Source organism: Sarcophilus harrisii, chromosome 6 (genome assembly GCF_902635505.1).
Source record: "Sarcophilus harrisii chromosome 6, mSarHar1.11, whole genome shotgun sequence".
Lineage (NCBI taxonomy): Eukaryota > Metazoa > Chordata > Mammalia > Dasyuromorphia > Dasyuridae > Sarcophilus > Sarcophilus harrisii.
In genome coordinates this window covers 192018388-192044206 of record NC_045431.1, presented here as the reverse complement: position 1 = coordinate 192044206, position 25819 = coordinate 192018388, and the positions used below count along the sequence as shown (strand labels likewise).

At 37.8% G+C, this 25819-nt stretch overlaps 1 protein-coding gene across 1 annotated transcript in view; it reads right to left on the bottom strand.

The window, feature by feature from the left end:
* M1AP (meiosis 1 associated protein) overlaps positions 1-25819 on the bottom strand; it is a 94397-nt gene that overhangs the window by 11822 nt on the left and 56756 nt on the right. Inside the window, exons 5-7 of the mRNA XM_003773480.4 lie at positions 14025-14198; positions 5277-5421; positions 726-867 (exon numbers count right to left, since the gene is read on the bottom strand). Coding sequence (XP_003773528.1) covers positions 726-867; positions 5277-5421; positions 14025-14198 — 461 coding nt within the window. The remainder of the gene's footprint in view (positions 1-725; positions 868-5276; positions 5422-14024; positions 14199-25819) is intronic.

Here is a 25819-nt window from a genome sequence, read left to right as displayed (position 1 = left end):
ACTCCTCTGAAAGTCCTTTCCTTATCACTTGCACCCTCTGATCTGGACTCACCTGTTTAGCACCCTTTTAGTGCTTCTTTCCCAGTGTTAGTACCTTAGTTTTGTTGTGTACCTTCTTTACTTCTATTCCACAGAGAACCAGACAGGGCATATAGGCCATCTTTTCTTGCCTCTGGCCTCTTGTTGCCCAGTTTGCTGCCTCTGCTACTGCCTGGACCTTGAGAGCTCAGTTTGACCAACCTGGGGTTTCCAGATAGTCTGCCACTGATTCCTGGGAACTGAGTCTCAGAGAGAAACCTAGAACTGCCCTAGATGGAGGAGTCTCTCCTTACCTCCACAGGGACAGTGTGTGTGTGCACAAGGGGGTGATGGAGTGAGGATTGTAGAGCACTAATTAGGCATATCATCACCTTGGCAAAAAAACAGTAGAGCCCACCGGGGAGGGAGTCATAGTGATAGTTTCTGTCAGAAAGGAGAGTGTCATGGCTTGGGGGTGAGTGCATGGTAGATTGGAGTAGAACAGGATGACAGAAGATCTTGGGCTGTAATCACCCCAGGGAATGCATCTCTTCTCCCCCTTCCTCCTCAGTAGCACCCTGGGGCAGAGACCCCTGTGTCCCATGCTAGTTATAGCAGGGGGGCTGGTGTGGATTTGGGGCTCATGCCTACTTGTGGCTGGTACTTCGGCATTCCAGCTCTTGCCACCCAGTGACACAGGACCTTACCTGCAGGCTGTGACACAGGGCATGGAAACGCTGCTGGTTGGTGTCTAGCTCATCCCAGTCTAGCTGCCAACAGCTTGTCGGCCTGATGATGAACGGGAGTCCATATGTCACCGACTCGCAGACCCCGCTGGATTCTAGAGCCCTGAGAAAAGAGAACAGCAGGGAAGAAGGAACATTCTGGGGCATCCGAGTCTATCCCAAATGGGCCCAAATCCAAGTAGGTGCCATGAGGGCTCAGGCCCTGCCTGAGAGCCTGCACAGCCCTGCCAAGGAGGCCCGCCCCATGTCCCTTGGCAGTCTATACTGGCAACAAATGCACTTATTAAATGCAGAAAAACAGGCCGGAAGAGTCACTAAGCTTAAATAAGAGTGCTCATTGATACCAAGAGGCTTACAGCCTACCTGGGCCCTCTGTTAAGCACCAGGGATATGAGAAAAGCAAGAAAATGGCTTTAAATAGCTTCCATTCTACACGGGGTGGTGGCTCATATACACAGAAGCATGTAGGGAAGCAACATGGGACCACTCTGGGCAGTGGGAGACACTGGGGAGGGGGATCGGGAAGAGCCCTGTGCAGCAGGTGAGCTTGAGCTGAGGGTTGAAGAAAACCAGGGCTTCTAAGAGATGATGGGGAGGAGGGAGGACGTTCCAGACCTGAAGCTGGGTGATGTGAGGGACCCCGAAGAGGCGGATTTGGAGAGAAGGAAGGTGGAGTAAAATAGAGTCTTTTATACCAACTATGGAAGGAGTCAGGCTTCCTGAGAGGCTGAGAGAGAGAAAAGGGAGTTTGAGGGACATGAATGAAAGGCAAGGTACAAACTTGTGAATGGTGGGCAGGTCTCCTCCTCAGAGCTCAAGCCCCACCCTGGGATGTCTCTTGATTCTCAGCTCATGCAACCCCAGAGACTGCTGGTAATAGGGTTTTCTCCTTTTATTTGACTTCTGGGTTGAAGATTAGATAAAACTTCCAACTCAGCCAAGAAGAGAACAATGTTACCAGCTCTTAATGGTCTCTGGGGTTTGTGTGCTAGGATGGAAGGGACATAGTGAGCGTAGCACAGTGCAGAGAGGACTAGGAGTGAAGTCAGAAGATCTAAATTAAAATCTGGCCTCAGAAGTATTAGCTTATTAGTGAGAAAGTCTGGGCAAATCACTTAGCCTTTCTCAGCCTCATCTGTAAAATGGGGATAATAATAGCATCAGGATTGTTGTGAGAAAAAATAAGTGTTTTGTAAACCTTAAAGAGCTATACCAATGCTAGCTCTTGTGCTTATTATTACCTTGCAACTTCATTGTTTTTTATTTCATGATTTTATTTCATGAAATATGATTTCTTGCTATTTGTAATTGCCCTTTCTAAAACTAGCATTTGTGGGAAGAAGGGAAGCTGGCAAGAATAAGTTATGACCTCCTGGTCAAAGTGAGACTACTTCCCACTCAGAGTTACCAGGATAAGGGACTTTTATTCTGGATCACTAAAAGAGCACTATGGTTTTAGTGCTTACTATCTGACCTGCGACACATAGATATACTTTTAAGCCAATATCCTCCTTAGGGATAGGACAGGGGAAGGACTAAGCATGAAGTCATGGCTGTTCTGAAGGCTGCATACCCTTCCCTGATAGGTTATTGGACCTTCTCTTTTCCACAATGGTGGAAATTGAAGTCTCCCTTGGGGAAGTAGAATAGGTCTTTCCAGATCCCAAAGCATATCATTCTAAATATAACCATGGCCTACATTGGCCGGCCATTCTATAGTAAGATTCCATCCATCTTTCTCTATCATATCACAAAAGGTTCTATCTCAAGTATCACTCAGGCAAGATTTCTGGGCTTCTTTATCTGCTCAATTCAATTCATACAAAAGTTTAAGGAAACAACATTATTGGACAAAGCAAACACAAAGGGGGTCTGGAGAGCTCCCCAAACGGTGTCATCCATTCTGAATAAGCTGAATAAGCTTATAATCTGATGGTAGGAAGGACAAGCACACCAATAACTAATTCAAAATGTATTTTCAACACAATGATCGGAGGAATCTGAGGAGAAAAAGACTATCAGGGTAGTCAAAGATGGATTCATGGAAGAAACAACACCTAAGTTGGGTCTAAAAAAGTGGAATTGGATAAGAAAGAGCTACCTGCAGGGCCTGATAACTGCAGGAACAAATCTGAGGGCTGGGAGAGGGCTATATTGGACTAGAAGAGCCATTTAATTTGATTGGAACATAAGACTACACTAAGAAGGGTAAAATGAGATGAAGCTGGAAAGGTGGATTTGAGCCAGATTATGGCAAGGTTTGAAAGATAAGTCAGAAATTAATACTTTGTTTAATGGGCAATGGGTATCTATGGGATAATAACCGCAACATGGAAAAGATGAGTTGATCATAAAAGCTGACATTTATATTTAGGGTTTTAGAATTTGCAAAGCACTCTGGGTACATCATCTACCTTGATCTGCGAGTTCCCTGGAGGTTTCTGAGTAGAGAGTGCTAAGTGATCACTGAGGTTAAGAAGAATACACAGGCAGCATATGTACAATGATGGTGGTGTCCTAAAACTACACACATGGAAGGAGATACTCCCACAGGGAGAATATGCAGACACCACAGCCTGATGATGCAAGGCAGAGCCACCCCTCCTCCTTCTTCCTCCTCTCCCCCACTCCTTTTTAGCATTGCCCAAATCTGAAAGTCAAGCCAATGATCAGTGCTTGTTTCTCTGAATAAACTTATGGGGAAGAAATGCAAAGGGAAGTGATGGGGAACACTTTCCAATATCTCCATCACAGCTAGGGGTACCATCCAATTCCCAGGGTTGATCATTTCTTTTTTTGGGGGGGGCTCTTTTTTTAAAAAATTATTTATTCATTTGTTTATTTTAATACACATTGCCTTATGAATCATGTTGGGAGAGAAAAATCAGAGCAAAAGGGAAAAACCATGGGAGAGAAAAAAAAACAGAAAAAAGAAGTGAACATAGCATGTGTTGATTTACATTTAGTCTCTTTAGTTCTTTTTCTGATTGTGGATGGCATTTTCTGTTCAAAGTCTATTGGAATTGCCTTGGATCACTGAATCACTGAGAAGAATCAAGCCTTTCATAGCTGATCATCACACAATCTTGCTGTTACTGTGTACAATGTATTCCTGGTTCTACTTGTATTGCTCAGAATCAGTTTTGGTAATTCTTTCCAGGCCTTTCTATAATCAGCTTGTCCATCATTTTTTAATAAAACAATAATATTCCATTATCTTCATATACCACACTATTGGTCATTTCTCACCTCACTTTCCTTTTGTCTCCAAGTCTCTCCTAACCCCTCAGATTTATTCCTGCTGTTATCAAGCCCTACAGGGATCTCTTTCCTATCTAATTCCACTTTCTTCTAGGCCTAACTCTGGTGCTACTTCTTTCATGAATTCATCTTTGACTACCCTGATATGGAATCGATCTCTCTCTTCAGATTCTTCAGATAATCATTGTGTGGAAAACACATTTTGAATCAGTTATTTGTGTTTCTTTATATTGTGGTTTCTTTCTTGAAAAAACTTACAGGCTCAGAGAATCATGGATTTAGTTCTGAAGGACACCTATGAGATCATTAAACACCATAGTTTTATTTTATTTTATTTTTTCTTTTTTCTTTTTTTTATTTAATAGCATTTTATTTACAGGATATATGCATGGGTAACTTTACAGGATTAACAATTGCCAAACCTCTAAACACCATAGTTTTAAAGACTGAGGAGAAGTGACTAGCCTAAAGTCACCTAGGCAGTAAGTAGAGACTCTCCCACTTAGTCCTTCTCCATTATTTCCATTTAACCTTGATCTTATCCAGATCTTGATCTCCTGCCTGGACTAATATTTTTAGAAACAGTCACAGGCAGCAATGCTTCTTGTGACTAAGAACCAAGAGTAAGAGTCTTCTTATTTAAAGGGCGTGGCAGTGAATATACAAGGAGTTGCTTCTATTCTAGCCAGCAACGCAAACACCTTCTCTGGAAAATTTCTAGAACTATTAAGGGACTGACTCCTGAGAACCTGAAAGGGAACAAAAGCAATTTGAAGGGGGTAGAAATTGCCTTCATTTCATCAGCATTATTATAGAATTGGGAACTGGAAGAGACTTTCGAGATCAACTTGTAGAATCCCTTCATTTACAAATGAGAATTGGTTAAGGTCACACAAAGTGAGGACTCAAACCCCGGCCCTCTGGTTCCAAATCCAGTGCTCCTACTCATTTTAAGCAAGTTCTCTTTTATTTCTTTCCTTTCCAGGCCCCAAGCCAGGAGCCTGGATTCTCCATCTGATGCCTTCCATGGCATGTCCTGGTCTTGGCTCACTGTAGCCTGACCACGCACCAGGTACACACCCATTCATGGACTGAGAGCACCATTCCCATCCTTGGGCTGGCAGTCAGATTGCCCTGAAGTACAAAGCTTATATGAAGGCTGAGCTGAAAAATAGACACTGAAAATCATGAGTCTGCGCTGATGGTGTGGGGGCAGGAGGGGGGGGGGCGAGGGACACTCTGGTACCTTACTTGATCACCCGGAGTCTGTAACATGATGCTGCTGATTGGGGGGCCATCTGGCAGAAAGAGCTGAAGTGTCCTCTGGGGCTCTCTGCTGTGCCAGGGAGGAGGGCTGGGTTAAGAAGTCGCTCTTGAAGATCGCATTTCAGACATACTGCAATAAAACAAGCATCAGAGGAAGGGATTAGGGTCACAGCTTCCCTTAGGGCATGCAATTAGGAGACATTAACTGCCACCCATTCCTCTTTCATAGTTCAAAGAGCACAACTGCCAAGGGCTGGCAGCAGGTTGGCAAGGGAGAGAAGTAATATGGACTGCCCGAAGGCAGGATCGTTTGGGAGGAAGTGGGGGGCTGGATGACTCCCCTGCAGCTAGGCTGTACTTGCTCTCCAGACTTTAATGGCCCGTTCTCTTTGATAGGTAATGAACTGGCACAATGGGAACCCTGTATTGCTTTGGCACTTATGACAGTGATCTGGTTTTTTAATCTGTCTGTGGGGAACATGCATCTTCTGAACGAGGGAAAGCCAACATCATAACCTGCCATGGGGCCCTCTGCCAGTTACCCTCAGAAGTTTCCTCATGCAGCTGCCTGTGGCTGAGTTGCTGTAAGGCAACAGAAATGGGAAGGCCTGGAAAGCAGAAGCCAGTTAGTCAGCTGATGCTACCGGCTCATCGCAAGCTCTCCTTGGGACAAAGTAGGGAAAAGGAGGTCCTGGAATGCTTTATTTTTTCTTTTTTAATTAATTTATTTTTAATACACATTGCTTTATGAATCATTTTGGGAGAGAAAAATCAGAACAAATGAAAAAAACCACAGGAAAGAAAAAAAAAAAACAGAAAAAAAGAAGTGAACATAGCATATGTTAATTTATATTAGGGCTCCTTAGAGAGAGATGTAGATGGAGTTTTCTATCCAAAGTTTATTGGGATTGCGTTGGATCACTGAACCTCAGAGAAGAAGTGAGCCTTTTATAGCTGTTCATCGCAAATTCTTGCTGTTACTGTATACAATGTATTCCTGGTTCTGTTTGTTTCGCTCAGCATCAGTTCATGTAAATTTTTCCAGGCCTCTGAAATGCTTTCTTTTTAAAGTGTTCCTGGTAGAAGGATTGTTTGCCCATTATGTCCAGAGATGAAAAGTCTTTAGAATTGGCCCAGAGATAGGATCCAAATGAAGGAGGTATTACAGTATTCTTCTGAGAGATGGATAGTAGTGTTCTACCATGTTCTAATTCTTTTTTCCCTCCATTTAAAAATTATTATAATTTTTAAAAAATTGGTAATTCCTGACTCCATTGTCTCTGATTGTATACCTTACAATCAGTAAAGCAAAACACTAAAAAAAAGTGATTTAGACTGCATGCACATGCAACTTCATGTTTTACCTGTTAAAACAATGGGTATATGTTGTTTAAATATCCACATTGTCCCATGTTTTTAATCTAAATTCTGTTGCTATTTAAAATGATCTTCATTTAAAAATTGTGGTAAATGTGTCTATTTTTCTTTGATTCTGCTTGATTGTGCTATATTGCTTTATATAATTCTTCCCATATTTCCTTGATTCTTTTGATTCTTCATTTTTTGTCATTCCTTATGATGTACTAATATTTTAATAGTTCTACACCACATGTTCAGTCATTTCTCCATCACTAGATCAATAGTTTGTTTCCAGTTTTTAAACTACATTTGTAAACAGCACTACTAGAAATATCTTTTTGCCGATAGCTTTTTTCTTGTTATCATCTTCCTAGAAGTAAAAACCCAATATTGACATCACTTGAACAAAAGTTATGATAATAGATCAATTTTCTAACTTTTTTTGGTAAAATTCTAAATTGTTTTCCATAATGTTGGATAAATTCACTGTTCTACAAGCAGTAAATTAGTTTAGCAGTGGATGCCTCCCTCTTCACCCCCAGGGTATCAATACTCTACCAATCCTGACTTTTCAATCTTTTAATTTCTTTGCTAATTTGATAAGCTAAAGGGCTACCTTAGCTGTTTTAATTTTTATTGTCTGATTATTTTGTGATTCTAAGCACTGTTTTATATCATGATGATCATCATCAGCCTCAAAAAAGATTGATGGTATAATTTTTAAACTACTTGGGTTTTTCCATTATGGAAATTTGCCCAATTGCTAGGTACACAGGAAAAAAATTAGGAACCGAAGGTTGAAGTTGAATTGGTTGGAGCATCTGGCACTGGGTCTTTAAAGGATTATTAATGTCAATGTTCATAAAGTCACTTCTTTTAGTCACTTCTGGTGGATGGGAGAAACAGACAGTATGCTTGCTGTGTGGTGCTATGTATGGGGTAGATACCATTACATTATAGATACTTTATTTGAGAAAATAATTGGTAGCCATTGGAGGTGAATCCCATAATAAAAAATAGAATTGATTATATTTTAACAGACAAACCAGGACTTGTTATGGATGTAGAAGTTATCCTTACATGGGCTGTCTGGGTATAGGCAGACTGACAATGTATTAGAGCAATGATCCTAATTAATAAAAAGTCAGAAGAAGAAGAATGAGAAAAAAGATATGGAACATACTTGAAACAAATTAATCTTGAACTATTTATATAAATAAATGATAATGAAAGATGTATAATAGAAGAAATGACACTGATGTATTTTATTTTATATCAACATTTAACCAATGCAAATCAAAAATTCTGCTCACTTTACTTTGCATCAGTTCATATAAATCTTCCCAGATGTTCATCTAAGTCTTCCCAGATTTTTCTGAAATGAACTCATTCAATGTTTCTTTTAGCATAATGCCATTCCATATATTACAATTTGTTCAGCCATTCCCCAGTTTTCAATTCTTTGCCACCAAAAAAGAACTGCTGTAAACATTGTTTTTTTTTATATTTGGGTTGTTTCTTGTTTTTTTATTCTCTTAGGGGCATAGATCCAGCAGCAGTATTGTTAGATCAAAGAACATATATAGTTTGATAACCTTTTTGGAGTATCGTTTCAAATTGTTTTCCAAAACAATTGCACTAATTCATGGCTTTGTTAACAATCTATTAAAACCTTGTTTTCCCACATCTACTCCAGAATTTTTTATTTTAATTTTTTTCACATTTTAGCCAATCTGATGGATGTGAGATGAAACCCCAGAGTTATTTTTAATTTGTATTTCTATAATTATTAGATTTGGAGTATTTAAAAAAAATTGAAAAGGCAATTCCAATAGACATGGGATGGAAAATGCCATCTGCCTTCATAGAGAGAACTATAGAAACTGAATGGGGATCAAAGCATAGTATTTTCCTTTTTATTGTTGTTGGATTGTTTTTTTTTCTTTCTTGTGGTTTTTCCCTTTTGACCTGAGTTTTCTTGCACAACATGACAAATATGGAAATATGTTTTAAAAAGTCGCACATATTTAACCTATATCAGATTTCTTACTGTCTTGGGGAGGGGAGAGGCAAGGGAAGGACAGAGAGGAATTTGGAATACAAAGTTGATGTTGAAAAAGTTGTTGAAAATTATTTTTACATGTATTTGGAAAAACAAAATACTATTAAAATAGTCATTGCTAGCTTATATTTCTTCCCTTGAAAATTGCCTATTCTTATCCTTTGACCATTTATCATTTGGGGGGAATTTTCTTGTAAATTTGATTCAGTTCCCTGTGCATCTTAGAAATGAGACCTTCATCAGAGAAACTTGTTCCAAGGATTTTTTTTTCCCAGTTTTTTTTTTCTAATTTTAGCTGCATTGGTTTTGTTTCTGCAAAACCTTTTTAATTTTATATAATCAAAATTACACATTTTCTGTGTACATCTATCTCTTTTACTTGTAGATCTTAAAGGTAATTTTTTCCCTGTGTTCCACTCATTTGTTTATGATATTACCCTTTATGTAAAATGAGTATCTATATGTAACAATCTAATTTTATGATTAAGCTCCATTTCAGTCCCTTCTCTTCTTGCTGCCCACATCAAAGCTAAATCCTAGGAGTCTCCTTTCACTGATATAGTCTTAAAAATATTTTTTTATTCACTTTTTCCTAGGTATACCATATAAGTATGTAGTTAAAGAATCATTTTTCAAGGGGCAGCTAGGTGGCACATGGATAGAGCACTGGTCTTGGAGCCAGGTGGACCTAAGTTCAAATTTGATCTTAGACATTTGACGCTTACTAGTTGTGTGATCCTGAGCAAATCATTTAACTCTAATTGCTTCAAAAAGAAAAAAGAATCATTTTCACTTCCCTACTTAATATATTATTGTTTGATTAATTTTTATGTGTGGCACTTAATTTCTTTTTTCTTTTTTTAAAATAATAGCTTTTTATTTTTCTAAATATATGCAAAGGTAGTTCTCAACATTCATCCTTGCAAAAATTTGTGTTCCATATGTTTCTCCCTCCTTCTTCCTCATCTTCCTCTCCTAGACAGCAAGTAATCCAATATGGGTTAAATGTGTGATTCTTGTAACCATATTTCCACATTTATCATACAGCACAAGAAAAATTGGAGTAAAAAGGGGAAAAGTAAGAGAAAACCAAACAAGCAAACAACAACAAAAAAGTGAAAATATTATGTTATGATCCACATTCAGTTCCTATAATCCTTTCTCTGAATATAGATAAGTCTCTCCAACATAAGTCTATTGAAATCGGCCTGCATCACTTCACTGTTGAAAAGAGTGGCATTTAATTTCAAGAAAAATGACTGAATTTCTTCCAACTCCTTCTCTGCTGATGTTCAGATTCTGCTCTATTTTCAAAAGATTCTTTCCTTAAATTTTCAGCCTTTTTTTTTTTTCCAGGGACCTTTATGCCAGTTTTGACTTAAAAGTTACAAAACCACTCATTAATTCCTTAAGAATAGTAACACCTTACTACTGGGATTATATCCCAAAGAGATTATAAAGAAGGGAAAGGGACCTGTATGTGCACGAATGTTTGTGGCAGCCCTTTTTGTAGTGGCTAGAAACTGGAAACTGAATGGATGTCCATCAGTTGGAGAATGGCTGAATAAATTGTGGTATATGAAAATTATGGAATATTACTGTTCTGTAAGAAATGACCAACAGGATGATTTCAGAAAGGCCTGGAGAGACTTACACGAACTGATGCTGAGTGAAATGAGCAGGACCAGGAGATCATTATATACTTCAACAACAATACTATATGATGACCAGTTCTGATGGACCAGGCCATCCTCAGCAACGAGATCAACCAAATCATTTCTAATGGAGCAGTAATGAACTGAACCAGCTATGCCCAGAAAAAGAACTCTGGGAGATGACTAAAAACCATTACATTGAATTCCCAATCCCTATATTTATGCCCACCTGCATTTTTGATTTCCTTCACAAGCTAATTGTACAATAATTCAGAGTCTGATTCTTTTTGTACAGCAAAATAATGTTTTGGTCATGTATACTTATTGTGTATCTAAGTTATATTTTAATATATTTAACATCTACTGGTCATCCTGCCATTTAGGGGAGGGGGTGGGGGGGGTAAGAGGTGAAAAATTGGAACAAGAGGTTTGGCAATTGTTAATGCTGTAAAGTTACCCATGTATATATATCCTGTAAATTAAAGGCTATTAAATAAAAAAAAAAAAAAAGAAGAAGTCCAGTATTAAAAAAAAAAAAAAAAAAAAAAAAAAGAATAGTAACACTTAATCCTTCTCTGCATGCAATTCCTGACTACTTTGTTTATTAATTAATCTGTTTAACCAATTTTTATATCAAAGGTTCTGCCCAGTTCTGGATTTGTCTTCAGGAAATGACCAAAGTTTATGATATAAAAGAATCACCTTTCCATGTTGGAATTGCCTTAGTTTTCCAGACTGTCAATCTTAGAGAACAGACTATTTCCCATTGCTTTTCAGTATATCACAGTCTGGTCTCTTCTTTCATTTCCTGTTTTTTCACCATCTGAACAGGTGCTTGCTGCTCTGTAGCTCACTTCCTCTTGGCTGCTTTCAAGATTGATTTTCTCCTTGATTGCAAAACCCTGAAATCTGGTAACTATATTTCTGTTAAACTCTTTATGTTGGCAACCTATGGATCCTAATAGATTTGTCCTCTAAATTCTGTTTTCAATATTTCTGGGCAGTTTCCTTCTTAAATAAATGTCCTTCAGGTTGTTGACTCTATTCATTTTTTTCTGAGAGATCTATAGTTCTCAGATGTACCTTTATTGCTTTGGCTTGTAGAGACCGGTAGTCTCCTTGACACATTTTTGTCATCAAAAGGAACTGAGGTTTTATTTTGGCCAGAAGATGGAATGAATATTTGTGGAAAAGGGAGATAACATAGAAAAATCTGCTCTCCAGAGAACAGAGCATGGTGAAAAAAAGTGACTAGAGGGACAGGCAGGGAGAGTGAGTTCAAGTATAGGAGGAGGTGGAAGAGGAAATGGATTTCATAGCTATGTCTATTTTATATTTTGCAGTATGATGATCACTGACTATTATAGAAAAGACCTCTTGAAAAAAGCTAAAACAAAACAACAGCTAGAGTCAAGAATGCTGTGGTATATGATTGTGATGGAATATTATTATGCTAAGAAATGATAAGCAGGATGATTTCAGAAAAACCTGGAAAGATTTACAGGAACTGATGCAAGGTGAAGTGACAGAATCAGGAGAATGTTTTACACAATAACAATACTGAATGATGAAGAATTGTGAATGACTTGACTATTCTCAGCAACACAATGATCCAAGACAATTCCAAAGGACTAATGATGAAGAATACTATTCGCCTCCAGAGAAAGAACTGATATTGTCTGAATATAGATTGAAGCAGGCAATTTTTTCATTTTTCTTTCTTTTTTATTTGAGACTTCTTATACAAAATGACTAATATGGAAATGTTTTATATAAATGAATATGTATACCCTATAAATATAGGGATGGGGGAGGGCTAAATTTGGAATTCAAAACTTAAAGAAAAATCAAATATTAAAAAATTGGTTTTAACATATAATTGGGGAAAAATAAAATATCATGTTAAAACTAAGGAAAAGAGCAGTCCTACCCTTCTTTGTTCTTTACCTTCCTCTTCTGAACACGGCTGGATATTTTTGTGTTGTCAGCATTTTCTCTCTCTCTTTTTTTTTTTTTTTGCAATCTTGGTTCATTTTAGATTTTAGTTTTTTTGACAGTCTTTTTGTAGGTTCATCCCATTTCTTTTATTTATCCTTCTGATTTTTGTACATGTACTTTTAAGTGAGTCATTTTAAAGACTATCTGTGAATTCATAACTTTATCTTTAGACAAGCCCTCTTTTCCCCCTAATCTGTGATTGTGGATGGACTAGGACTAAACCTGTGATTCACTGGTGCAGGGAACTTCCAGTGAATAAACTCCTTTCATGAATGCTGGGAGGCATCTTCTCAGAATACTGAGAGTTTAAGTGACTTAGTCATACAACCAATAAGGAGCCAACCTTCGACTTGAACCAATATCCTCCTGATTTCAAAGAGAGGCCCTCTATCCCCTGCACCCCACTGTCTCTACAATTTGTGATTTTATTATTAGAATTCTGTTTCTAAGAGCCTCATCTTTCCCAGCAGATTTCCTTTGAGAATCTCTGGCCATGTATTTTTTATTCTGAACTCTTTAAAATCTGCTCTCCAAAAGCTCAAGGTACAAATCTAGCAATATACAGGAGTCCCTTTTCAGGCAATTATTAACTCTATGATGACAAGGTTGTGTCTTCCTCCCCAAAAGTGGTGTGGTTTTTCAGGGACCATTATGGAAAATGGCCCAGTTTGGAGTAAGGTTATTTTTGAAATCACCTGGAGAAACCAAGTTGGAACAGGGACCAGAATACCACGGGGGAAAGCCAGGCCAGGTTTTTAGCCAGGGTTCCAGGCAGAGCCAAAACAATGGGAAGGGCCAAAAGGACCCAAAGGAAGTTCCTCTGCTCTCATGCTTGGCTACTGCCCGTACCAACCCCGAAACCTTTAGGGTAGTCAGCCCTGCACAGTTCCTGTCATTTCCATATCACTAACTTCCTTGTTAGTCAGAATTAAGTCCAGAGAAGTAGTTCCTGTTGTTGCTTCCTCTCTCTGCTGAAACATGAAGTGGTCAGCAAAACAAGTTCAGACTTCCTCAGATGTTTTGCTTTTAGCAGAAGAAATTTTTTTAGCTGAAGCTTATAGGGGTGGAGGCATCACAAAATTCATCTGTATGTGCTACAATACACTGAAGTCCTTTGCTAGATACAAAACTACAAACCCTACCTATGTTGGTGTCATTGGAAATGAGAATTTAGAATCAATTGGATTCCAGCAGTTCTAGCAATTGGAAATCATTCACCAGTCTGGGGCAGACTGATATTCAAAATGATGCTTCTGAAGCCCTATAAGATTGTGCTCCTTATTAAGAATACAAAAAAAAAAAAAGAAATTATGTTCAGCATTGCTTATAAAATTAGAATAATAAATATTTCTTTGTGTAATAATTCTTTAATATAACACTTTATGATTTATGAAATGATTATTTTCTTTATAAATCTTTTTAAATTGGTAAGCTATATAGGTGATATATACTGCTATATACTATATATTATACTACTAATAATCTGAACTTCTGATACACTAGAATCTCTCATTCTCAACTATGCCATTTGCTAGCCATTTTCTTCTATCTTTCACCATCAGTTCTATACTATTCCTACTAGTATAGAGCTATAGTTCTATACTATACTATACCAATCTATATTATGCTTTTCTCGTGTATATACTGAGGATACTGTACTTGGTTCCGATCTGGCACTGGAGAAGCTGCTGAAACGTTGTGAAGGAAGGAGGAGATGGAGATGCTCTTGGTCTGTCCCACTGTTTTGTAGCCAAGCTTTGAAGAAACTCTCTATGCTCACGGTGTCATTTTCAATAATCTGAAGGTCAATCTCAGTTCCCAGAATGGAACACTCTGTAAGAGACAGAAATAATTTTCAAATTCATTTTCTAAGTCTCTCATGTAAGATAACAGAAAACACAGATCAAAATGCTTGCTCAGTATGTGATCTAAGGAGGCAAATGACTACTTTTTATTTGCATAGCTTCCCATATTCAACAATTAGTCAATCTACTTTTTGCTAAGACCTTCTATATAGTCAGCACATATATATGTGCACATAAAAAAAGCTTTGGCAGTTATGTCAGTAAATACTTCTTGAGATACAGTTGCTTTAAGGTTTGTTGGGGTTTGTTCAAATTTTACCAATCAATGGGTGGGTATATTGGAACATAATTCTTAGTCATAAAGAAAAATTATCTGGAAAAAATCAAACTAATATGCACTAGATATTGCGGGGGATTACAAAGGAAGAAAAGGCAATGTCTGGGTCCTTAAGGTCTTATAATCTAGTTGAGAATCAGATATGACAGTTTATAATTATATGCTAAATTGTGTAGTACATGTTACAAGTAAGATAGGAATGGACAAAAGAAGAGCAGCAGAAGACAAGGGCTGTAGCAGTAAGGGGATTTTTCATGGATAAGACAGTACTGATTTCTTTCAATGAATATCTACTATGTGAAAGGACTATGCTAGGTATTAAATGGATAAAAAGATTGTTAAAATATTGATTCAACCTCATTGGTTCTCCATGTCATTCTCCATAATGACAATCCCAAGCCTTTTCCACTTTCCTCAAACCTTCAACCTCTTAGAGAAAGGAAAGGGATGGAAATAAGTATTATATAGCATCTAGTATGTCTTGATAGAAGCACTAGCTCTACCTCCACTCCTATTCTTAATAACATGTAGCTTAACACTGAGCTAAAAAAGAAAGGGAGCTCCTTCAATTCTCCTCTGCTTTTCAAAAATTCTTTTCATAGACCTGGAGAGACTTACATGAACTGATGCTGAGTGAAATGAGCTGGACCAGGAGATCATCATATACTTCAACAACAATACTATATGATGATCAATTCTGATGGACGTGGCCGTCTTCAACAATGAGATGAACCAAATCAGTTCCAATAGAGCAGTAACAAATTGAACCACCTACACCTAGTGAAAGAACTCTAAGAGATGACTATGAACCATTACATAGAATTCCCAAACCTCTATTTTTGTCCACCTGCACTTTTGATTTCCTTCACAGGCTAATAGTACACAATTTCAAAGTCCAATTCTTTTTGTACAGCAAAATAACTGTTAGGACATGTATACATATATTGTATTTAATTTATACTTTAACATATTTAACATGTATCGGTCTACTTGCCATCTAGGGGAGGGGATGGGGGGAAGGAGGGGAAAAATTGGAACAAAAGGTTTGGCAATTGTCAATGCTGTAAAATTACCCATGCATATAACTTGTAAATAAAAAGCTATTAAAAAACCCCAAAATTCTTTTCATATTTTTTTTTCTGTCTGATTCACTTCTATCTGATTAATTCAAGTCACTAGGCCCCAGTGAACTACATCCCAAGACCCTGAAAGAAATGGTAGATATGATTGCTGAGACATTGTAAGTTTTGGTCTTTGAAATATTATGAAATATGAAATATTGAAATCTATGAAATAAAATGTTGTGGATCTAGAAAAGAGCAAAGGTTGTCTTTATTAAAAAAAGAAAGAAAGAAAGAAACCAATAACAGTAGGTGGAGATTACAATCTATAAGCCTATAAACTTGACTATTTCTGGCAAAATTCCAGAATGTATTTCACTTAAATTTTTTGAAAATTCAGTTTACTTTAATTTCTAGTTGACACCATTTATTTTCTTTCCCTCTCACACATTCTCAATCAGAAAGAGGAAAGAAAACCCTTGTAATAATATGTATTGTCAGGCAAAACAAATTCCTGCATTGTGCCTGTCCAGAAATATATATCTGTGGGTCTAGTGAATGTTATAGATACACTTTGCCCAGATTTTGACAAAGTATACAGACAGTAAATAACAAAGGATTTCAGAGGCAATCCTCTAACTTTCCATTATCCATTTGACCAAAGCTTCTTATATTATTCTTATGGATATGACAGACAGGAAGAAGGACTAGACATAGTTAGGAAGATTCAGAACTAGTTGAATGGCTAAACTGAAGAGTAGTCATTGATGGATTAATGTCATTTTGGAAGGAGGTCTCTAGGTGAATGTCTCAGAGATCTGTACTGGGTCTTGTGCTATATAATATTTCCTTTTATTAGTGACTTGCATAAAGGCTTGGATTGTATATTTATTAGATTTACAAACAACTGGATTGATCAGGGAGTTCTTCATTCAACTCAATGAGTTTATAGGGAGGTAACCCTTTGAAACTTTTGATTTCATTTCTTTATACAGAGTGGACATATCTAGGGATCTTATTTAGAGGACAAAAGAGATTTGCTTGGGTTTCAGTGAATGAGGTTACTCCAAAATGAACTGTTTGATTTGGAACCATCCCCAGAGCCTTAGAGCTGCCACTAAGATAACTTAGTAGGGTCCCATTTTTATTTGATAAATTATTTTGGAGCCATCTCTTTTACTCTGGCCTATTAGAGAGATGACAGATCACTTAAAACTGCATTTTGCCTTTCTCCCTTCTGTTATCTTTGGAGAGATAGCCTAATAGTTCAGTTCCCAACAGGTTGTTAATGACAACTTTGTGCCATGGCAGAAGGAGGCATGTGCTTTTGCATAGGATAGGAGAATTTCTTCAAAATTGTTAATTCTGAAGATGATTTACCAAAAAAAAAAAAAAAAAAAAAAAAACCACAACCTTTTTTATGTTAGTATTAGAATCTGGCCCTTAGCCAGAGAAGGCAGAATCCAGGTATTCATTCATTTGGCTAGAGATGAGTTATTTCATGAGTACAGATTTAGGGTTGTCTTACAAACCTAAATTCAGGAATCCAGGAATTTAGCTTGCTGGGATTTCTCTCAGGGAGATTTCCTATGTCGTGTGCTACTGAAATTCAGTTTTTAAGAGCGAGAGAGTGTAATGTCCAGGCAAGCTTTCTGGAGGATCTTGGGATCAGCCTGAGTCCTTGGTCTTAGTGAAGGAGGCAGGACAGCCACCATAAGGCTTGTCAAAGATAGAATGTCTCTTTTCCAGTCCTTCTCGGTCCTTAAATAACCTATTACAATTACATCATTACAGCATACTGAATAAGTGTGAGCTAGAGAATTATTACAATCATAATACTAAGTACTGGTGAACCATCATCTCATCAATTCTGCTGAGTTAACACCTTGTTGTAAGTATCCTTGTTTCAAATATACTTCTCCAAAGTTCTGGCCCTCTACAAGAAAGAGATTGAATATTTCTCAGGCATCATTAACTATAGAGATTAATGGCTTCTGAATAGCATCTGAAGACCAAAAATTCAGGTCCTGGGCTTTTATTCAAGAAAGGGTAACTTCCTAAGGACTGTGCTACTTTGAAAAAAAAAAGATTATCCCTTTGGCCCAAGTTAAAAGGAGAGCATGAGGGGGAAATAAAAGATCTGAGATATTGGGGTTTCTATCCCTCAGGAGTATAAATCCTCAAGACTGTCTATGAAATATAAGAGGGACTTGTAGTATTGTGGCTTTGCCTGCTTAGATTCCCCAAAGTATGCTTCCTTTCTGGGAAGAGTCCAAACTACCCAGTGACAGAAGGATCATAAGGGGAATTGTATGGGAAGGTGGGGATCCACCAGAGAGAGGATACCTGTTTTTATTACTTGTGAGCTCTTGCAAATCCTTTATGTGTTTTCTACATTTATTTATGGATTTCTATTAGTCCTTTGCATTTTGTACATTTTATTTGGGATGAGTCTATCCAAAAATCTGATAATACCTTTAATGTCCTGAAAGCTTATAGAGATACTGAGGGCCCTATCATCCAAATCAGTGATGACCGAGTTATGAACTGTATATGCAGATTTCTGAGAATAAACTCTGGACACAAATAATATGAGCTGAAGAGAAAGGAACTTTTTAGGGTGACGCCTAAGATGAGATCACATTAATGAGAACTCAGAGCTCTAGGCTGGAAAGAATAACTAACATACTGAATGACAGAATCGGGATCCCAAAAAAAGTATCAACAGACTAGAACAATGGGGCTGATTCTAGTGACAAAATTTAGCAGGTATAAATGACTCTTAAACTTGGATTCTAAAAATCAACTTCATAAATACTCTGGTCCTCCTGATTCCAGGGCGGGTGCTCTGTCCACTGCTCCATCTAGCTGCCCCATGAAGTTACAGTGTATACAAAGTACAAAGTATATAAAGTCTACAGTTATTATTCAACAAAGGATACACTGTCATTTTAATACATAATGATACAATGTTTTCTTAAATCAAGTATTACACAGGAAAGCTGCCATCAAATTGTTCCCCACAAAACAACAGCCTCAGCCTTCTCAATGCTCCTGGTAGAAACACTTAAACAATGTAATCTACTATTCCTTGTTTAAAACATCAATGTAGCCATGAGTACTAGTGGAAAGCTACAAGTGAAAGGATTTTAATCTTCTCAATACTTCTAGTAGAAATGATGAATGTAATTTACTATTCCTTGTGTAAAACATCAATGTAGCCATGAGTATTAGTGGAAAGCTACAAGTGAAAGAATTTTAATCACTGTAAATTACTAGGGCAATAAATTGATAGTCAGTACTTGATGCATTCTAGCTGAGCTCTTCCCATAATTCCATCTTTGGGGCCCCTAGATACTTTCAGGATCAGTTTTGAGGAATTGAGCCAATGCAAGGGCAGAGTTGAGAGCATCAATTAGATTGGTGGTTCAAGTAAATGAGAAGGAAAAGTCAGTTTTAGGATTCTAAGGGGTCTAGCCCAAAGCTATACCATTCTGAAGGGGTGCTTTGTACGGGCCTCCTGAAGGAGGTCATATCTTTTTGTCATATCCTATGCTCTAAACTGGCGCTGACTAGCTCTTGGACTTTGCAAAGACTTGTGGGAGGGGAGTGTCTCTGACTTTTGGTGAGGGGTGTGGTGGGGTATTTTGTACCAATTATTCTTACTGGATTACATTGATAAATATCCGTTTTTAAAAGTTTAGCTAGTTAATTGATATCAATTGAGAATCGATGAGACACTCACTCCCAGGGGGAAATTTATGAGCTGCAGTCCCAGAAGAACATCCCTAGCTCCTCAGGGTTTCCCAGAAGTCAGAGGGGAGACATATAAAATGGCCTTCTGGGTACTCTGTCTAGTATAAGGAGGCATGCATATAACATTTCAGAACTTGTTTTTTTTTTTTTTCAAGTATATAATAAATTCATTGTGCAAGTTCATTCTCATTCAAATTGCTCTTTAAGACTCCTTCTATATGCTTTCAAATGCTTCAATGATACTCTTCTTTATTTCTTCCTTTTTTGGGGTGGGGTAGGAAGGTAGGGAATCTCTATCTATAGCTCTAAGCCAGCTATGTTTACACATAATGCACACATTGGGCTTGAGTCAGGAAGGCTCATCTTTCTAAGTTCAAATCTGGCCTCAGACACTTATTGTTGGGTAAGTCATTTCACCTGTTTGCCTCAATTTCCCCAACTGTAAAATGAGCTGGAGAAAAAAATGCAAACCACCTAGGTATCTTTGTCAAGAAAATTCCAAATGGGGACACAAAGTCAGACCAGATTGAAACTACTGATCAATAATAACAATAACAAATCTATAGCTTCATTTTCCCCTCCCCAAAGAAATCAAACCAAAAAAATTTTTGTAACAAATAAGCATAGCTAAGAAAAACCACAATTCACATATTTATCATATGCAAAAATGTAATTCTCATTCAGCATCACTAGTTCATCAGTTATTTGTCTGGAGATGGGAAGTATGTCTTATCATTGATCCTCTGCCATTATAGGGGCCAGAGCTCTCAAATCTTTCAAAGTAGCTTTTTTTCTGAAAATTTTTTTTTCTTTTTCCCCACATGTAAAGACAATTTTTAACATTCATTTTATTTTTTTTTGAGTTCCAAATATTCTCTCTCCCTTATCTCTCCCCCCTCTCCCAAAACAGTAAGCCATATTTGATTTAGATTATATATATGCAATCATGTAAAACATATTTTCATATTAGTCATTTTGTGAAAGAAGAAACAGACTAAAAGGAGAAAAAATGCAAAAAATACAGAAAGCTAAAAATAGTATACTTCGATCTGCATTCAGACTCCATTTGTTCTTTCTCTGGAGGTGGAGAGCATTTTTCTTCATGAGTTCTTTGGAATTTTCTTAGATCATTGTATTGCTGAGACTAGCCAAGTCATTCCCAATTGATGACTATCTCCTCAATTTCCAATTCTTTGCCACCACCAAAAGAAGTGCTATAAAGATTTTATACAAATAGGTCCTCCCCCCACAATCTTTTTTTTTCTCTCTCTTTGAGATATAGATCTAACACTGGTATAGCTGGATTAAAGTGTGTGCATGGTTTTGTAATTTTTGGCATAGTTCCAAATTGTTCTCCAGAATGCTTGGATCAGTTCCTAACTCTACCAACAGTGTGTTACTGTTCCAATTTTTCCACATCCCCTCCAATATTTATTATTTTTCTTTTCAGTCAAATTAGCCAATCTGATATACATAAGGTGGTACCTCAGAGTTGCTTTAATCGAAGTAGCTATTTTTTTTAAGAGTTGTAGTCACTGTTTAAGTTGTTTTCCTAATTCTCATTTTATTTCTATAAGTTTATAGATCCATTGATAGTGTATTTCTGAGCCCACCTTCCTATAAACCTTCTAGTGGTTACAATTTTCCTTTTGTTATTTCTTTGTCAATCTGGTGGATATGAGATGGAAGTCCTAGTGGCTTTAATGGGCATTTATCTTATTTTCAAATGGTCAGAAGCATATTTTTTCATATAACTTTTCACATGTTGGCAAAAATGTTCCTTTGGGAACTACCTGCTCATATCTTTTGATAATTTATCTACTGAGAAATGGCTGTTGTTCTTATGTATTTGAATCAGTCCCCTCTATGCCTTGAATATGAGACTTTTATCAGAGAAATTTGCTGCTGAAAAGTTTTCTCAATTAACAGCTCCACCACCTACTATGTTGCAGATACAGGGTAAAGTGTAGTAGAATCACAGAAAGGCAAATGTTATTTTCAAGAAGCAACAGTCCAATGAAGGAGACAATGAACAAAAAATAGAAAAAGAGGTCCAGCAAAGATTTCTTACAGAAGGTAGGTCTTTTAACTGAGACAGGGAAGTCCCAAGGATGGAATGAAGAGGGAGAAAATTACAGTCTTGGAGGACAGCCAGAGAAAATGCTGGAATCTGGAGATGTTGTATCTTGTTCAAGGAACAGCCAGGAGGACAGTATCATTGGATTTTAGAGTGGGGGTGAGGGGGGGGAAGAGGGAGAGTAAGAAGACTAGAAATGTAGGGAAGAACTGGGTTATTAAGCGTTTAAAAAATCAAGCAGAGGATTTTATATTTGATCTTGGAGGTAATAAGCAGCCACTGAAGTTTATGTCATGATATTTTCCAGAACTACATTTTAGGAAGATCAGTTTGGCAGCTAAGTGAAGAAGAGAAATATTTGAAACAGGTGGATCCACTAGCAGCTACTGTAACAGTCCAAGCATAAGGTGATAAGGGTTTGCAGTGTTAGAGGAAAGAAGGAATCATATGGGAGATGTTAAGAAAGCTGAAAGGAAAGGACTTGACCACTGATTGGAGTGGGAGGGGGATGATAGATGGAGAGAGAAGAAAGAATTGAGAGAAATACTCAAAATGAAAGAGTGGGAGGATGGTGAGGGCTTCAGCAGTAATAAGACAAGTTAAGAAGAAAGGAGAGTTTCAAGGGAGAGAAAAGTTTTAGTTTCAAACATATTAAGATATTTGTAGGAAATCACTTTGAGATATCTAATAGGCAGTTGGAGATGCAAGAACTGCAGGTTAGGGACAAATCTAAGAGACATCTTCATAGAAATGGTGATTGAAATTGTGGGAACTAATGAGAGATCAACAAGGAAAATAGAGAGAGACTTGGAAAGCCCCTACTGTTACTGGATGTGACAGCAAATGAGAGACAGGTAGGGGGAGGAGCCAGCAGAAAGTAGGATCATGAAAACTTAGGGAGAAGAGAGTTTCAGGGAGAAGAAGATGATCAACAGTGTCCAAAGCTGCAGAGATATCATGAAGATAAGGGCTGAGAAAAGGCCATTTAACTTGGAAAATGAGAGATTATTTGTATAAAACTGAAGAGCAGTTCAGGTTGACTAATGAGGTCAGAAGATAGAATGTTGAAAATTAAGAAGAGATGGAGGGAAAAGCAGGTAGGGTCATCTATTGTAGATAGTTTTCTTCAGAAGTTTGCCCAGAAAAAGGAAGAGAGATAAAGGATGATAGCTAGTAAGGGTGGACAGAACAATTGTGTTTTGTTTTGTTTTGTTTGAAGATCAGGGACACATAGGCATGTTTATAGCAGTAGAGAAACTGCAAGTAGTACTAAATTGAAAGGAGACAGGGATGGTTGGCCAGTGGAGTGATAAGCGGAGAACCTGTGTGGAAAAGACAGGGTGGAATTGGGACCATTTCTGCAGGTACAGGGATTTGTGCCTTGATAAGGAAAGGACCATCTCCTCATGTGAAACAGGGATGAAAAGCAGGATGATTTCAGAGAGGCCTGGGGAGACCTATATGAACTGATGCTGAGTGAAGTGAACAGAACCAGGAGATTGTTGTACACAGCAACAACAAGATTATACAATCATCAGTTCTGATGGATGTGGCTCTTTTCAACAGTGAGCTGATTGAGGTCAGTTCCAATGGATTTGTGATGGAGAGAGCCATCTGCACCCAGAGAGAGGACTATGGGAACTGAGTGGGGATCACAGCATAGTATTTCCACTCTTTTTGTTGCTGTTTACTTGCATTTTGTTTTTGTTCTCATTTTGTTTAACTTTTTGATCTGATTTTTCTTGTGCAGTATGATAATTGTGGAAATATGTATAGAAGAAATGTACATGTTTAACATATATTAAATATATGTTATTCTAGGGGAAGGGAGGGAGAAAAATTTGGAACACAAAGTTTGTAAGAGTGAATGTTGAAAATTATCTATGTATATGTTTTGAAAATAAAAAGCTTAATAAAACAAATAGGGATAAAAGAGAAGATAGAGGCAGAAGGCATCTGGATGATCTGAGATAAGGAGAAAATGTAAGTCTTGGGGAAGATTTCAAATTTTTCAGTCAAATAGGATATAAGGTTCTCAGCAGAAAGGAAAGAGGGAAGGAGAACTGTGGGAAGTTTGAGGAAGGATTTTTTAAAAAGGGTTGGAAAAGCCACAGTATTATAGAGTGTAATGTTAATTCAGTTAGGGAGGTGTAAAAGGTTTGCCTTTGTCAAAGGGATGATTGTAGATCATCCCAGCTAAGATGATGTAATATAAACTTGTAGTGGACCCAGTCAACATGACTTTTGTAATTTTTCTTTAACTCCATTCAACAGCAAGGGAATGGGTGTGAAGAAAATCAATGGTGGGAATAACCCAAAGCTGCGGTTTGGAAGGATAAGGTCTCCAATAGGATAAAGGGACAAAGAACCAGGGAATCCCCAAACAGTTAACATGGGGAAGGAAGGGAAGAGAGTATCTTCAGTGCAGTGGTAAAGACCTGAGGAATGGAGGCTTGGACACAGAACAGGAGCTGGAGTTGTAAGACAAAGTCAGGGTTGTAGAGAGGATGAGGATTTGTGACTGAGGAATAAGGACGGAGGCAAATTGGAATATGAGCACATCAGCAGTAGAACTGAGGATAAGACAGTCATCAGCAAGTAAGAAAAAGGCTGAAGAGAAACTAAGATTTCATTAGTAAGTCAGGAAATGGGCTGTAGATTGGATGGAATATTGGTTCCAAGGACCAAGGAATGACAGGGTAAAAGTGCAATGTAACAAACAGCTGAATCAAAAGAGAAGAAAAGCCTTCTTTTTCTCACCCATGTGGGTCCATCTCTGAAATAGCTTTACTAAGTGCTAAAGCCATGCCCAGTGGCATTTGAGAGAATCTGGCCTGTCCAATGATTAATGCTGTAACTGACTCACAGACCCAGAGGGAAAGACTGGTGAAAGCTTTAATGGTTTATTTTTGGAGACACATTCCTGAGGAAAAGCCTGCAGTGGTATCATGGACCACGGACAGCAAATTCCCAATATGGAACAATGGAGCTTCAGTTCAAGGGTCTGGGACTCAGCATGGGGAGGGGCTGGGCTGGCAGTGGAAAGAGGGGCAACTTTATGTGGCACGATTTACACGAAGCTTACTTATCCCATGCTTGAGGAAGTTTCTTAAAACACATTCCTATTTCATTGGGTTGCATTAGAGTGGCCTGGCCAAGTTTCCCTCTCCGTTTCTCTATGAACACTGATGGAAGAGAGGTTTCATTCACTCAAGAACTGAGAATAGCTACTATGTGCAAAGCACCATGCTAGTGCTGCTGAGCTGACAAACACACACGACAAGTACATGGCATTGTGCTAATTCTCCCCGTCTAGAGCCCAATGTTAGAGCAATAAGATGAGAATTAAGAAGTCATTTCCAAAGGAAGATTTGTTTGGAATCACAAAATGTCAGAGCTGGAAGGAGCTTGAGAGTTTATCTAATAATACAATGATAATAATAATATCTAATAAGGGGCTCCTCCTTTTAGGAAATGAAGGTTCAGAAAAGAAATAAGCCCAAAGTCACTGAACTTGGATTTTCTGATTTAGGACTATGTACCACTGCATCATGTTATTTCCCTAAAGTGATGGGACACATTGCGATCAGTCTTTCTTCTCAGGAAATTGAAGAGTAACAATTCTCGTTTACAGAATCCCTTCCCTACCCTCTATTTGACAATTAAAGATCTATTACAATTTTACTTCACCCTTCCTTTCCATGTTCACTAACCAGAACATGTCTTCTACATTCCCTAACCTGTCCTTCATATATCCTCAGGACACAGAATTCCCTCTCCTGCCTCTACACCTTTGTTCAGGCTGTTCCCCTTGTCTGGAATGCCTTCTCTACTCACTTCTGTCTGGTAAAAGCCCCTTTTGCTTCAAAACACAACTCAAGAGCTATCTCCTACCAAAAAAAATGAAAAAAAGAAAGAAAGCTAGTCTTATATAGAGTTTACTACGTGTCAGGTGCTTTGCTAAGCACTTTACAATCATTATCTCATTTTATCCTCACAATAACTCTGGAAGGTAGGGGCTGTGAGTATCTCTATTTAACAGATGAAATCTGAAACAAACAAGTTAATTTATTTGTCCAGGGTCACAGAGCTAAAAAGTGACTGACGCCTAATTGGAACTCAGGTGTTCCTGACTCCAAGCCCAGTGCTCTATTTACTGATCCCCGAAGTATGTGTGTGTATACATACATACATATATATTTATATGTGATATTTTGTATCTTTGTATACATGTAGTTTCCCCTCAAATAAAGGGAGGGAACTTGAGGGTGGGGACTGTCTCATTTGTCTTTGTATCTCTAGCAGCTAACACAGTTGCTAGAATACCAGAGATGCTTATTAAAGTGATTATCTACACCGGGGAAAATACTGTGTTCAAAATCGGGGAAGAAATAAAGTTTGGATATTAGAATTTCTGC